The 15,853-nt window shown below is 43.3% G+C and overlaps 1 protein-coding gene across 2 annotated transcripts; it reads left to right on the forward strand.

Moving 5' to 3' along the window:
* The first annotated feature begins 1,579 nt into the window (after nt 1-1,579).
* SERTM1 (serine rich and transmembrane domain containing 1) lies at nt 1,580-15,634 on the forward strand. 2 transcript variants are annotated; one of them, XM_053934979.1, is made up of 4 exons: nt 1,580-2,097; nt 9,250-9,351; nt 11,042-11,132; nt 12,730-15,634. In XM_053934979.1, exon 4 carries the CDS (start codon nt 12,914-12,916, stop codon nt 13,235-13,237), a length of 324 nt encoding a protein of 107 aa, XP_053790954.1. In that variant the 5' UTR covers nt 1,580-2,097; nt 9,250-9,351; nt 11,042-11,132; nt 12,730-12,913; the 3' UTR covers nt 13,238-15,634. The 2 variants fall into 2 exon arrangements, with proteins under 2 accessions (XP_053790954.1, XP_053790953.1); XM_053934978.1 differs by lacking the exon at nt 11,042-11,132.
* The last annotated feature ends 219 nt before the right edge of the window (nt 15,635-15,853 follow it).

The following is a 15,853-nucleotide window of genomic DNA, read 5'->3' on the forward strand; positions in this document are numbered from 1 at the left end:
CAATTCTTTCCTCACAATTTCAACAGGCTTTGTGTGCTATTTCCACAGAAGTTAATGTAATCAGCAAGTTCACTCTCAAATGTGCCCTTTTCTGCAGTGACTGCAAGTTGAAGTGAGCCAGTGGTCTGCCTCCAGGTTAGAAATATCATAGCACTAACTGATACTCTATTCTTTTTTTGTTCATGTGCCATGCATGTGACTTTCCACTCTGAAAAGCCAAACCTAAACAAAAGCCACCCCAAACCCACAAAAACATTGATTTTCTTTTTCATAGGTGAAATATGGAGCATTTTTGCCATTTGAAAGTCAAACCTGTCTCTTATATGTCACTGCACTCACTGGTTATTATCAAAGAGAAATAAAACTCATTCTTGGGAATTATTTTTTCTTTAAGCTTTGTCTTTTTCCTACTTATTTGTATGTCTTGTTCCTCCAAGACTGACTGTTTCATGACATTCCAAGTTACTATTCTACTGAAACTGTGTAGACTGCATCAAAGAAAGCACATCTCACAGGATTGCCTCCGCAGTACATTATGGACTGCACATCTCCCTAAGAGCAACTTTGAAGAACAACCTTTTCCAACATCCTTTCAGAACTGCACATGGACATTAGCCAGACACAAGACTGAGCTGCAGAGGGTGCATTAAACTCCCCATCTGCTCTTCACAGTGCTCATCACTGATGTCTAACCACAGTAAAGTCATTTGGCCAAAAAAAGCGTGGATGAGACAAGCGTACCAGAAGCCAGATGAACCCTTCCTTCCTCAGTGTCCATGGAAGGAGATGTGTCTGATCCAGCCAACACTTTCTCAATATTTCATTCCAGAGCATGTAATATCTGTAAGTCATTCTCCAAATGAACTAGGGAAGCCAGGTTTTGTTCTCATTTCCATTACCTTATTATCTCAGTTGATCTTAGCACAACTATTAATTCACTCCAGTTTACATGATGTCAAAGTATCCCTGAGGGTCTCAGCAGCCAGTCGAAAACTTGGCAGAGTTTTCGAAAGTCATCCGCAAGTTTTCACTTTCCAGGAAACCTCTTTTCTAACCCACTCCTTCACTAGGTCCAGTTCCCGTTATAGTGCCACGATCTGACCCCTCTGCAAACGCTCTGCTCCGAAGGAGCCCGCATTTCCCATGGGCAGCTCTGCCCAGTGGAATATGGACTTAATATGGAACATTTTTTTTTTTTAAGGGACCAGCCCCGGCTCGTTTAAGGGATGTATACTGTGCGACAGCCGTGGGACGGTAAGAGCCAGGTGTTATTGCGGGTTTGAACGATGCCCGGTGACTTCCATCCCCTAACGCCGGTGAGGTCGGGGGCTCGCCCCACTCCCAGGTGAACGCAGCGCCTCGCCCGGGCTCTCGCACAGAGGGTGCGCTCGGCCGGCCCCAGCCCCTGCCCCTGCCCCAGCACAGACCGCCCCGTCCGGGCGCTGGGGCAGCGGCCGCCCCGCCGCCGCGGCCCCGCGGCCCCGCAACCCTGCCCGGCAGCGGGGCGGGGGCGGCGGGGACGGGCGAGGGGCGGGCCGGGGGCGGCGCTGCCTCCGCGGCCGTGCGGGACGGCAGCGGGAGCCGGGGCCGCGGCTGGAGCCGCGCAGGGGAGCGGGGAGCGAGGAGCGCAGCTGCGCCGGCGGGGCGGCTGCGGGCGAGAAGGTGCCGCGCTGCCGGCTGCGCCTGAGCATCCCGAGCCGGAGCATCCCGGCGGCGTCAGCCGTCTGCTTTTCGAGGGAGGTCGACACTCCGGATTTGGGGTGTTTTTTCCTGCCCCTGCCCTCACCGGGTGCGCGTTGTTCGTGCTCTCGGTGCTGCGGAGCCTCGGCGAGCACGGCTGCCCGGCGGCCGAGCGCTGTTGCTCGCACGCTCCCGCAGCGCCGGGGCCGCTCGCTCCCGCTGTCCGGCGCCGAGCGGTGCCGCGCCGGCTGAGGCGGGTCCCGGCGGCTCCCCGGCGGGTTTGGGAAGCTGCTGTGTGCCCTGGAACAGCTCCCGCCGCGCCTCGCCCGTGCTGCTGCTCCGAGGGAGCATCTTCAGCGGTTTGCCTGTCCCGTGCTGTAACCAAGGGCATTTGATTTTCACAAGCGTTTAACCGAGGTATGTGTTTTGTGGCCTGCGCTTGCTCGTTCACAAACATCTTTTTGAAAGAACCTGTATTTAGCCTAACTCACTTCGCGGGTTGGCGAGTCTTTGAATTGAACGGACGCTGCTTGGGTTTGAAGAAATTGCTTTCGGCGGAGGCAAAAAAGGGGAACGCTCTGGGAGAGCGTGGTGACAGCACGGGGCTGCACAGCTTCTGGAAGGAGGGATGCGGAGAGAAGGGAGGCATGGGCTCGTTTCTTTTGCTGTAAGATGCTGCAGCCCAGGGGTGTGATAGCGCAGACCATTGGGTCATCACTGTGCAAGCAAATTCGTGGCTCAGCGGGCATAAGCACAGACTGCCACCCGTGTGCTCTTTCACAATGCTTGCGGAAAGATGACGGAAAGGATTGCTCCCTCTGCAAATAAATTGTTACATGCCTATCCAATGTAGTGGGAGAAGAGCTGAGCTTAGACAGCACAGCGTGGGGAAAAAACACAGGATGGATGCACAAAAATATGCCCTTTGTATGTCTGCCTAAAAGCTGCAGGCTGTTTCAACATCATCTTGCTAGATGTAATAAAGTTTGGAACAGAAATCAAGTGACGCAAACTCTTCCTAGCCTTGCAAATGCTAAACAGTTCGAGGAAAATTGTGAAAATAGTGGTAAAGGGCTGAGAATTTGCCATGCCAATTAGAATTTATATAAGGAAAGACAATTAGGAATGCATACTAGCTATTATTAAATTAATTCTTAGCTAATTGTAGCAGAATGGGAGAAAGATGAATAGGAGAAATGTGTAAAATCTGGACCACAAAAGATGCATATAGTGCTGGCAGTTTTATTATGATAAGGGATCCAGCTGGAGTGTCATGTCTGTTTCCTTGTGATACTGCTTTTTGCAGACATTTTGAACGCACTCTAACTTTCCTGTGCCTGAACAGACTGAAACAAAAGGCAACCTGAAACCACCAGCTGCCTTCTCTCTGGTATTATGCCTAGAAGGACTTGTTCCCCTTAGGGATGGTTGCTGGTTGTAGCTGTATACTGGCTGCCTTCCTTTCCCATGTCTTCCTCGGACTGGGTCACCCCTATCACCCAAGAAAGGGGGGAAAGAAAAGGCAGGCATGTCCCCCCGCCCCCCTCATGTTTCCCCAGCTTTCCTGTGCTCTGGCACACAGGTTGACCTGCCTGCAGGCTGCTACTTGCTATATCCAGTACGTGTGCTTTGCTGTCAACAGGATACATGCTGCAGGACCTGGAACTGCTGGGGAAGGGGTCTTGGGCTATTTCAGCATCCAGGTCTAATTGAGTGCTGTCACCATGTATGTATGTGCACATGTTTGGCATAGGAAGTTATTGTTGGGGGCATTTTGCTAACCTTTTCAGATGTAAAAGGCTGAACTGGGATAACTCACCTCTGCCAAGTGTCTTTGTTCATAACTGGGTCTTACTGGTGCAGTGCAAATTGTAAATTGTATCCTGTAAATTCCCCATCAGGGGCAGGAAGCAATGGAGCCTTTCCTTCTTGTGCCCCATCTACACAGAACCAGAAGAGGATTTATCTCAACAACAAGAGTACATTCAGAAGTTGCTGAAAAATCTGATGTTTCTGATAGGTCTGAGGCTTGGAATCTAAATACTAAAAAGTCAATATATTTTCACCTCCTGCACTCTTTTGCAAGCAGTCCTCCCCCTATTTCTTCATGACTGCGGTTACCTCCTTTTCCTGGCTTGCACAGAGGAAATCCTGTTACGACATAGTCGATCCATGGCACTGCTGCAAAAGCCATCTCTTAGCCTGCCACTTCATCTGCATCTCCCCTCTTTGTCAGTCCTTCTGCTGCTCCGTCTTTGCCCCTGCATCCGACATGTCACTCTGAGGTTTCGCTGTCAAGTGTCCTTGACAGTCGCCCTGTTCATGATGAACCAAATCTCCTGCTTTCCCAAGATGTACCCCTGGGCTTTGATCAGCCTGTGCTCTCAGCATCTTTCTCCCTCAAGCATCATCTCTGCTTTTCTCCCAGCTCCACCTTGGGCTTACTTGTAGATTCATATAGGCACTTTGTCCATCATTCCTTTAATTTCCTTGAAATGTCCCAAGACATTTGCTTTGGTTTGATGCTTTCAGCAGCCATCTGATGAGATGCTAAGACAAGCCCTCACCTGTGCTGTCACCATCCCTGCCACTGGAATTATTCTTGCTCTGGATTGGAGCACAACAGTGTCCTCTAAAGCTAGGACATCTGAAAGGTAGTTGTTGAACAGATCACTCTAGCACCAGCAGAAACTCTCCTTCCATAGCCTACATTATCCTCACTTGCTCTTTTTTGGCATTTCAGGTGCAACCCTGCCCCCTTATGCTTGCACAGCACAGCGTGGCTCACTGCAGCTCCCTTTGCAATTGTGTTGTCTCTTTGCCTAGGTTATTGCAGGCTGTTTTGCAAGCAGGGACTATATGTGAATATTAGGCACACAAATATGCCATGGTTTCTTCATCAGGGGAGGGCATGCATGCAGCCTGTGTTGATAAAATAAGGAATGGTGAGGATAGGGATCTTCTGTTACAGCAGTGAGTGGAAACAGAGAATCAAAGGACAAGGATGTTTTCTTACTTTTCTTAGTAAAGCATAAGGTACCCAAGTCTGGAAGCAGTTACAGTGAATGGAGTGACTGGGATAGCACATCTGTGCCTAAAACTCCTTTGACATTTAAGTGTACAGACATTTAAGTGTAGTTGATACTGAATCTGCATTTTTTTGGAGAGAAAAAAAATCTGAAAATTATGCATTAACAGAAATTTCTGTGGAACCAAGTGTAAAAAACTGTGTCCTAGCTTTATATTGTGACAAAGTTCCTAAGAAGGTTGAAATGAAATCTGCTTGACATTTTTGGGTGTGATACGGATTTATAAAATTTATGATTTATAAAATGTGTGATTTATACCTGTTTTTTTTTTATAAAATATATTCAAATCAGTATATCTGCTGAATTTTGCAATAGAAGGGTGTTTTCTTATTGTTCTGGACTCTACTTCCTGGGTCACAGCTTCGCTAGTTAAGGACCAATATCCCCACTGACTAGCAAAGTTAAAGGGTGCTTACTGTTCAGCAAAGCTCCTTGCTGTAGTCTGCCCAGAATTCTCCTGAGACAGGAGTGGACATGCCCGCGTGGAGTGTGGAGATGAGGGCTCTCAGGTACGCTCGTGCGTGCAACCACGTCATCGGCATTGGGCAGGAGGATGTGCTGCAGCACTGGCAGAGACAATAGAGGCCTTAAGTCCATTCAGTTCCAGATTTAGCCACACTTTGTCCTGCATTCCTTGCATTCCTTCATCCTGCATTTCTTGTAGATTAAGGGAATGGGTATGATATTTTTGAGAGGTTTTTCCCCCTCTACCTGGAGGTAAACCTGAGTCTCAGCACTGCAAATTTTTGGTTTCACACATGAGTGTGATGAAAAATGAAAGCAAGCTCTGATAACAAGGACTGCTTGCCTTGGAGCTTGGTATTTTATCTGGTATGTTTTGGCCTGAATAAACAATGTGCAGGAGCTGAAGCACTGCCCCATGAGAAGTGTGGTGGCTTCAGGAAGGGCAAAGACAGTGCACAGCCCTCCACTGCACTGGTCACTTGGCCTCAGTTGTGGAGTACAGTGCTGCTCTGCCTGTGTCAAATAAAAGAGATGGTTATTGGGAGCTTTTGTTTGTTCTGCGATTAATTACATCACCGCTATGCCACACACACATATGCTGGATGGAATCTCCTGAGAGGCTTACCAGTTGATGGGATGTTCCACACAGCCTTTGGAAAGAAGAGTGGGAGACTCAACTATGAAAGAAGACAACAAGGCAGAAGCAGTTGAAATACTTTCATATACTTGTTCCACTGAGGAAAATGGATTTTAATAGAATTTTCATTTCTCATTAAGCAGCCATTCCACACTACACTAAATTTTCTGCTCAAACAAAACTTCCAAATCAGATGTTGCAAGAAGTCAAACAAGAAGTCATTACACAAAATGCAGAAGTTGAGGATTCCTGACACCTGCTGGTTTCTCCTCTTCCCTGGCTAACCTTGCCCTGGATCTCCTTTCCAGCTGGGCACCTGTCACGTTGACAGTGACACCTTAGTGGCTGTTTTTGACTGTAGAAGTCAATTACCAAGATTTAAAGCTGTTATGGGCAACCAAATGGCTGTGTGAACCTTCATGTCTTCTCTGCCTGATCACCCACTGTCATTAAACTTTAGGAGCTCAAATCTGTTTGAGGTTTCTGCCTGGGTTGAATTTGGCTGAAAGTGGCAACAAAAGTTATTCAGAGTGGCAATAACAGGAATAAATTTGGGACTGGACACCAAGAAATCAAATACAACCCATCCCTATCGTCAGCTAAGAGTAGGCTTTTGAGTTTTGGGTGGGTTTTTTCAGCAACCTGTATTTTTCACAGAAAATTTTCAAAAGAGAAATTAATATTTTTAACAAACCAGCATAGGAAGGAGACTGATTTCCTTGGTGACCGTATCCTTTGGCTGAGATTCAGATTGATTGTCTCATAGGAGGCTAGACCAGGAGGGCCCCATTTCTCTAAGATCTCAGAGGCACAGCAGTGAGACTCCTTAACCCTCTCCACATCCTGAGAGATACAAGGAACAGATAGATCCCTACTCCTTGCATATCTTACTGGCACAGTGAATGAATACACTGTTTGGGCCAAATCCTTCTGTAGGCTACTGCTGCAGCTGAAATGGTAAAAATAGCTGTGAGGGGCATTAGGGTGGTGCAAGAGGATGAAGGACTGTGGGATACAACTGTGTATGGCAAGGAGTCTTCTGAAGACAAGCTTGTTGATGTTCTGGTCCAAGTATTTCTCTGTTCTTCGGAGATAATTGAAAGCTCTGCCCTCACCGCCTCACTGTGTACACTTTCCATTTGAATATGAATGGCTGCACTTAGGAACCCTCAGGATGCCTTGTGTTTTCCGTGTTTAATCAGCCCAAGATTTGGTAGGCTCTGGTCCTCTTGCCTTGCTGGAGATTGTGGCACTGTTGTATTGAATGAAGGGCTAAATGGGCGAAAGCAGTGCTCTGTGTATCTGGGGGGATGACAGGGCTCACCCCCAGATTGGGGTGACCCTGGGAGGTGGTAAAGTCTCTCCTCCAACCTCCAAGACTCAGTAGTCTTCAATCGTCCGGTCTCAAGGTAGTTTACTGCATGTTATCTCAAGGCACACACACTCCCTGACATTCTCTCTGACTCCTTCTCCCTCTGTGTCTCTCTCCGTCTCCCTCCGTCTCTGTCTCTGTCTCGGTCCGTCTCTTTTCGTCTCTGTCTCTGTCTCTCTCCTGTTCTCCATCTCCTCCCACCCAAGGGGCTGGTGCCATCTTTTATATCACACATTACGTATTAAATGTTTATCATTTTTCCCCAATGCCTATCACCTATTGAACAGTGACTTTCTACTCTAAACCAATCTGTGAGTGCCAACATCACCATGAACATGGGGGTTAGGAAGGAGAAAGAAGGAGGACAGGGCACGCCCAAATCCCTCCATCTTAGAACTTCTGACCCCCATGTACAAAACTCAGAGCCCTCTGTACAAGGCTTAAAACTCCCCTGTACAGCACTCAAAAATCCTACCTTTTACTTTGTGACTACTTCTATTATAATATCTAAACTTTTGTGATTTCTTGTTCTTCCTGCAAGGTTGGTAAATTGTTCCATGGATCAAATTCAAAACCACAGGGGTTTCCGGCTGCATGCCAGGGTCTCAAATGCTTCTGACCTGGATCCAGAACATCCAAGAGTGTCTGAGGGACACCTTGGGTTCCGACAGGGGAAGATGGACTAACAAAGATTCTACCAAGAAAAAAAAAAGCAAAATACTTAGCATTTGCCTTGGTTAAAGATACAGCCTTGTTGAAGAGATCTATGCCTCTTTCCCCCAGGAAAGAAAGAAAGGGGAGGAAAAGGATCTCTGCTATGGAGAGACAAAACTGAGGGGCATGAGGTAGAGCTCTTGGCCATGTGAGCCATATTTGCCAGAGAAAATGCATACAGGGGCTGCTGTACTCCCTCTCCATCCTGTACCACACCTGCCTCAGCCTCAGAGCAGTTCTGGGCAAGGTGACAATAGTGCACACCCTCATGCAGTGCATGTGCTGGGTCCATCTCTGGGGCAGCTGACTTTGAGGTTCACCTACAGCCTCCTACATCTCCTTCACAAAGAGATTGTCAGGGAGCTGACTCCCTTTGGTGGAACATTAGTATATTCAGTGTTATCAAAACATTTGGATTTCAACAATACTGTCTTTTAACAGCTGCACTAGACAATTTTCTTTATTGAACTTGGAGAGGCTTAAACCAGAAGTGATTCAGTGACTGAAGGGATGAAAGCAGCACAACAATGCATCAACATCCATCCCCAGAGATCTGCTTCTCTAACACAGTCAAATTAAATATGCTGATGGGGCAGAGTTCTAAGATTGTGAAAGTGTCTTTTGTCTCCCAGAGGTGAAAATCTGTTTGAGTGTGGCCCCTCTTTTGCTTTAATCTGTATCATTTGAGATTGTTTCTTCATACACAAGAAATTTAATTTACATTATTAAAAACAATTCAGGGGCTATGTTTTAATTTTAGGTATTGAATGCATGTAGCACACAAAATTATTCTAGCTGTTCTTGTGCATATAACATATTCAGTTTGGATATTTCAAGTTGTGAAAATTTAAACTGCAGATAGTCAGAAATAAAGAGAATTAATAAATAATAGTGTGTAATCCAAAAGACCTGATTCCTGGCAGGAGTCTTTAGGGTATAATGTGAAATGAATTGGAGAGCAGACAGTGCTCTAGTGCTTAAAAAAGTGCCAGACAGATGTCTGTCTTGGTCCTGGAGCACACTGCAGAACAAGAGAAAGGTGTTATCAAAGCCTGTCTGTAAAGCAGTGTTCAGGATCATCGTTTTGATGCTGTACATGCCGTGCTGTAACTGGGCAGCAGAAGGATGTTGTTAGCAGGAATAAAACACAAGCCAGGATTCCAGTTGGTTTGGTTATTTTTTCTGAAATTTCTGCCAGTTAGAGCAGTCAAAATTCAGCACTTGTCCTTCCTTTATTTTATTATTATTGTAGTTGTTACTAAACTCTTCCACTTTTATTTGCTTTTTTATAGGGTCTTTTCTCAGCATGCAGTCCCTTTAGATTTGGGTGTGATCACCAACTACATCCTCTGCACTGGACATTTGTCTTCTATTTCCATATCTTCTTCCTGCCTGTAAGTATTTTATTCTTTCTCCTTGCTCATTTTTCTTTTACTTTTAAAGATCAGATTTAACTCATGGGTTCTGGATCTGATCCCAGGTCACGATGTCTTTGATTTACATTAATATAAATGACTCTATAATCCGCAGATCCATGGGAAATGTAAATTAGAGAATCATTGGAGCCTATCTGAATTAATTTAAGTATCCTTATGGCTCAGAGGGTTTCCTTTTTGCAGGCCCACACAAACCCCCAAACAAAATATAACTTGATTTTAACCTGCAACCAAGACATCTGGGCACTTGTCTTCTTAGATTTTCAAATATATAAATTTAAATAATATTAAATCATAATAAAAAATTGAAATTAGATTATTAAAAAAGTTTCATAGGGAAACTTTGCTCGTGGCAGGAAATAGTTTTTCTTTTCCTTTTGTGCTCTATTTTATTGAGTCAGTTGGCAATTGATCCTGTTTCCTAGGCAGGGTGGAAAAAGGATTCTCTGGTCCTGGAAGGTCCACCTGTAAAGAAAAAAAGAAGCATCCTACTTACTTGTGGTCTTTAATTGCCAAAGGCATGTTAGCCTAGAAGAAGCATTAATGATCATATTCGTGTTAATCTCCAAGCTAGAACTCATTCTTTGCCTTTCCTACCTAAATTTTCAATGGAATAAAATGTTGCTCACATCTTATTTCCCTCACCTGCTCAGTTTGCCCTTCTTCTGGTGAATGCCACCTTGTCCATCTCCTACTTACCACAGGATAAAAGGAAATATGTAAAAACTCAACTGAGCCTGCCTGCAGTATCTGCCAAGTTGGCTTACCCCTGGAGTAAGAGTGGTTGTCCTCACCTGTGAAAAGTATTTATACCAAGGACATGAATGAAGAAACAATGCACAGCTGGGAGAATATTGCTAAATAGTGGCTCTGGCTGAAAAGCCGGGATGTGCAAATGACACCATGTATCTAGGAGAGCCTTTCCTTTTGTGTCAGTGCTCATAACTGAAGACTAGAGTGGCAGAATAAGGTTTTGCTCTCTTGTACATCTAAAACTAGCAGAGTGTGGAGGTAGACTCTGTGCCTTCTTGGACCAGTGAATTGTTTTACTGAAATATGTGAACTTTCTAGGCAGATTGTCCATCAGAGCAGCAAGGCTGTGTAAAATGGAGCAATAACAGCAGGAAAACTCAGCCATAGTCAAAAAGGCAGAGTATGATCTGGGGCTTTCAGCAGTGAGGCTGGACTGGAGGACTCAGGGAGCCTCCTCAAGTCACACAGCCCTGTCCTGGCATTGCAGAGGTGCCTCTGACAAAGTAATCCAGATCCAGCTACACCATGAAACCTGAGTCTCCCTGCAGACAGGTGCCAGTTCTTCTGTCCTAGGAGTTTCAAGAGTGGTTAATTGGAAAGCCACCTCCTGTCAGACAGACTTCTCCTGCAGTCATTCAGGAACAATACTTGCAATTCATTCTTTGCCTTAAACCAAATCAACTTTCCAAAAACAGATGAGGGAAAGGCAGGGACCACTACAGAATATGAAAACTTTGCCTCCATGGTTCATTTCCTGGGTCAGTTTACAGCCTCAGAAAGAACAGGTTTATTGCAGTTTACCAGCTTTGCCATTATACATTGAAGTCAGTTGCAAAATTCCCAATCATTTCTGGGACTAGGTTTGGGCTAAATGTCATGATGTTGTTGTATCTAGTTTTCAGAAATGCAAAAAAACCCCAATTACCTAACGAGAAGGTGAAGCTGCCATCTGACTCTCTGGGAGTTATTTCTTCAGGAGGATCAGGGTAAGACAGACAAACAGTTCATAGCACTTACCTTCTTATCTCAGCAGAAGCAGGAACCTGAGCTGAAGTGGTAGCTGTGATGCACTGGATCAGACTACTCATGGCATCATTTGGAATCAGACTTTACAGTGTCTCAAATCTCACTACAAAATATTCATTTAGAAAAAGCCTGGGTGATGTTGTAAGACCTATAAAAGCTCTGATTTAGCAAGACTCTCACATCTCTGCTTAACTGAGGTTCTGATTAGTCCTATTTAGTACTATACATTTTCCACTAACTTCAAAAAAGTCCCCAAAAATGCCAGAGTTATTCCTTGTATCAGGGTCAAGTGCTAGTAGTAAAAGCAGAATGTAGTAGATTTAAAATTTGTTAAAAATTTAAAGGCTTTCAACTTCTGCCATGTTAAAGAATTCATGTGACTTAATTCCTTAAGTTATTATAGAGCAATTCAATTAATAATGGATCTAATTTTCATTATGACATGTAATTAAGAATAAACATCTTCTGTATCAAAGCCTATCTTTTAAAAAGGATAAATTAGTTATAACACACTTAACTATTTCCAGAACATGAAATGAACGCATATTGTTCCATTAGTTAATTTTATATCACCAAATTAAAGACAGTTCAAAAGGAGTATAATCTCATAAGGATCTCTCTTTGTTCAGTCTGTTGTGACTTATTTCAGGAGGTACAACAAATAGAGTTTCCTATGGGGCTAAATACAATTAGGGTCATAAAATGGTTTTAGTTTAGTATATTTGATGCATCACTATGAGTTATATACCACAAGGGTAAGAATATTTTTATCTGGTATTTGCAGATGCAATTTTGTGCTCTTGCATATCTTGCAGGCTGTTGGGATGCCTGATTAAGACCACCAAAAGCTCCACTATAAAACAGCAGACACAATAAATAAAAAATAAAACAACATCTGGGATGTAACCTTTTGTCCATAGCCCTTAGATAGTCCTCTCATGCTTGCTGGACTAGCAGGGCTGCCCATTCCTTAGGACTTTGCTTGTAGGTGTCAGAAGCTGAAACATGCCTGCCATTGAGATCTCCATGGCAGAATTACAGCAAGATACGTTTTGATATTTGAAACCATTCAAAACATTTCATAAATACACAGCAAGAAAGCAAGTCTGGCAGATTTTCTAATTCTGGGTACCTCTGGCAAGACACTATGGAGTAAATAATGGATTCATCATCGACTATGATGTGGAGTGGCTTTGCTCATCAAGGTTGAGGAGCTGAAGTCTTGAGAGGGAGTTTCATTACTTGACTAGATTTTTTATCACAAGATAAATTAGATTCCAGTACCTGTGTCCCATACAAAGTACATTTTTGATTGTGCTGTTCTGCAATTAAACAACTCATGGTTGGGAAGAGTCAATCCATTAGGATTCAGTAGGATTTCTTCTAATCCCTTCACTTTGGAAAATTGAGATATAAAGATAATTGCTAGTTAATTTTTTAAGAATTGCATCTTCGAGCTAAGAAATGTAACTCTTAAGACCTAAATTATATCAGGTGCACATTATCTGCTAGTAAATTAACCTTGCTTTTTTTTTTTTTTTTTTTTTTTCCTTGCAGTTCTGAAGGATAAAATATTAAATTGTCCTGGGCTTGAGCAGTAAAGGATAAATTCATTCACTGGCTGACTTGTCATCTCACCGTTGTGATGGAAAAATGTTCACTTAAAATAAACCCTTTTTATGCCACTAAAACTGCCTTCGAATACAAGATCTGTTGTGATTTTTAAAACACAAACCCAATAATGTCAGAACCTGACGCTTCATCTGGATTTGTGGGCAACATGGAAAATGGAACTTTTCTGGAACTGTATCCCACATCCCTTTCAACTTCAGTGGATTCATCACCTGGCCGTTTATCCAACGTCTATGTCTATGTTTCTATATTCCTTAGTCTCTTAGCTTTTCTCCTTTTGCTACTGATCATTGCACTTCAGAGGCTGAAAAACATAATTTCTTCCAGTTCCTCCTACCCTGAATACAATAGTGATGCTGGAAGTTCATTCACTAATTTAGAGGTTTGCAGTATTTCTTCCCAGCGCTCTGCTCTCTCAAACCTGTCTTCATGAAAACAAATGAAAGGAAACACATGGGGAATGGAAGAGCTTTGTCTAGTTTCTTGGGGAAGTAGTGCATGTAACATTTGCCTTAGAAGACTATTATCAAGAGGTGTTTTTAAAAGTTTCCTTTTTTTTTCCCCTTTCCTTTTCTAGTTCGCATTTCCCCTTCAACTAATTTTCATTTTGAACAATGGATAATGAATGATACCTGATCATCATTTCTTGCCTGTAATAGTGATGCTGTCTCTTTCTCACACATAGATGGTGTTCATTAAGAGTATTCCTGCCAAATTGTAACACAGTTCTAACTGGATGTGTCATTTTTCTGCTCTAATTGTGACCCCTTCCCTAGTCTTGTGTCAGCAATATGCTGACTATTTTTCTTTTCCTTTTTTAATTATATAAGGACTTCTGGATGAAATCCCTATTGCAAAAGTACAAAAAATCTGCTTAAATTATAAATATTGGGACAATTTAAAGTTGTTGATATTGTTTCCTTTTTTTCTTTTTAGTTTTCACATCTTTTTCAGTGTTTATTGATGTTTATAAAAAACAACTAATTCTTGAAGAATGTTGCTTTTGTTTATTTGTACTCCCAACTTGTTCTGTATAAAGTCTGTATTTTAGTTTTTGAGTCTCTTTGGTTAACTTAGTAAAGCAACTACAATAATGATGCTCACAGTTGAATGTGTGGAGGTATTTTTGGACCCCGTTGCATCTCATTATCTCATTTGCCTAATGACATGTTCCTCCAGGGGGCAGCTTTTGCTGCTGAATCATAAATACCACACAACTCCTTTTCATTCTTCACCGATACTGCACCTTATTCTTACTGGATAACCAGGACAAACTAGTGGTTTCTTGTAAAAGATCTGCATTAACAAATACAGGTAGCAAGTGAAGAGCTCCTAAACTGTCTTTTAGGCATATGATGTTTGTACTCACGTCAGCAGGGCCAGCAGGGACAGAAATTGCTTGTACTGGTGAGGACTTTCTGGGCCAGCCTTTGTCCTCTGATTGCAGAAGTGTGCAGTGGGTGGAGAGGGGCACACAGGGATCTGCACAATGGCCAGGAAGACCTGAGCTCTGACCTGCAGGAAGTGCAAGGTGTACCTGCAGAGGGTAGGAAAGGATGGGCAGGATAAATGGCAGTGGCTCTACCACTTTTCCCCATCAGCATAAGGGCAGGCCAGTGAGAGGGGAAGAGAAATGGATTCACAATCTCACTCCTCTTTGCCATGCCATTTTCTGGGTTATCATTTCCCCTGCTCAAAGTGTAACATGTCACTCCATTTCTGCAGTAAAATAACAAGCAGCTTTGTGAACTGGATCCTGTGGTCAGCTGGGCTTTAAATCAAGCCGAACATTCAAATTAGTGATTTGAAGTGCCAAGTGTGACCTATTAGAACTGCAACCCCAGACTGGTGCAATGCCTTGTTGTCCTTACTGCACTGTGTGAGCACAGCTCCATCCTGCCACCCAGCCCATGCAAATTTTGTGCTCGTGGCTGGATCTAAGTCACTGGAGAGACCTAAGGAAGGTATGGCATTGTCACTGCATTTTCTGTAACTGACATAACACAGGTGTAACTCTGGGAGATGGGATTATCTCAGCAGGAGCAGCTGCTCTCCCCTCACATGGCACCACTGCCCAGCAGGCCAAGGGGTTAGGGAACACTTCCCAAACATATCTATACCTCTTGCCAAGCTGTCCATGCATTTGTAAACAAGACAGACTCTGCCATTAACTACACAGGCTTCAAAATACAAATTTGAAGAGTCTGGTGTAAATATAATCATTAGAAATGCAGCTGCTGTTGCCAAACAATACAGATGATGCTGGAGTTGGTGTTTTTAGATTTTAAAAGTGGACATGCAGTATGGTAAGTGGTAATGACTTATGGTGATGATTAGTTCTTTACAGAGTCCAAAGAACTTGCTGACTAATAGGGAATGTAAGCCTGCAGACTCCCTGAGCCAAACTGGTTTGATGGATATATTTACAGCTTGGAATATTCTATTCATATAGACAAAAGTTTCTTGTATGTCACTTTTCACTGTATTTGACAATTGGCCTTGGAAAAAGAGGTAGTTGTTTAAAAGAGATCAGGAAACATTATTTTCCTTCTGAAAGCTCTTTGAAATCCCAAACCTGTTACAGAATATATTTGTATGTAGACTGGTAGATAGAAATAAACAAACTGTAAATCAAGACAGACCAACTGTTTGACTATCTTCCCTTACTGACAAAATTGTAAATTTGTTGCTTCCTTTGCTGCAAATGGAGGAATTTAATCAAAACCAGAGATGAGACCACAGGTCGAGATGGGTGTTTGTTCCCAGCAGTGTGTTTATACTTGCAGATATAGGCACATTTAATATTAAAATACAAACTGTTGAAACCCCATCAGCTGTGTTCAGTGAGCTGTTGTCAAACTTCACCAGAACAGAAAGTATTTTTCCAACTGCAGAAAATAGCAGAGATAACTGAAACCACACATTTGATTTTGCTTTGTAGTTTACTAGATTCTATTACTTTTTTCCCACTCTGCAGTGACATACAGGATTGTATAGTCATCATGATTTCAGCTGAGTTGCATCTGTTCTCTTCAGGACAGATTTAAAT

This window comes from Vidua chalybeata, chromosome 2, assembly GCF_026979565.1.
Source record: "Vidua chalybeata isolate OUT-0048 chromosome 2, bVidCha1 merged haplotype, whole genome shotgun sequence".
In the NCBI taxonomy this organism is placed as follows: domain Eukaryota; kingdom Metazoa; phylum Chordata; class Aves; order Passeriformes; family Viduidae; genus Vidua; species Vidua chalybeata.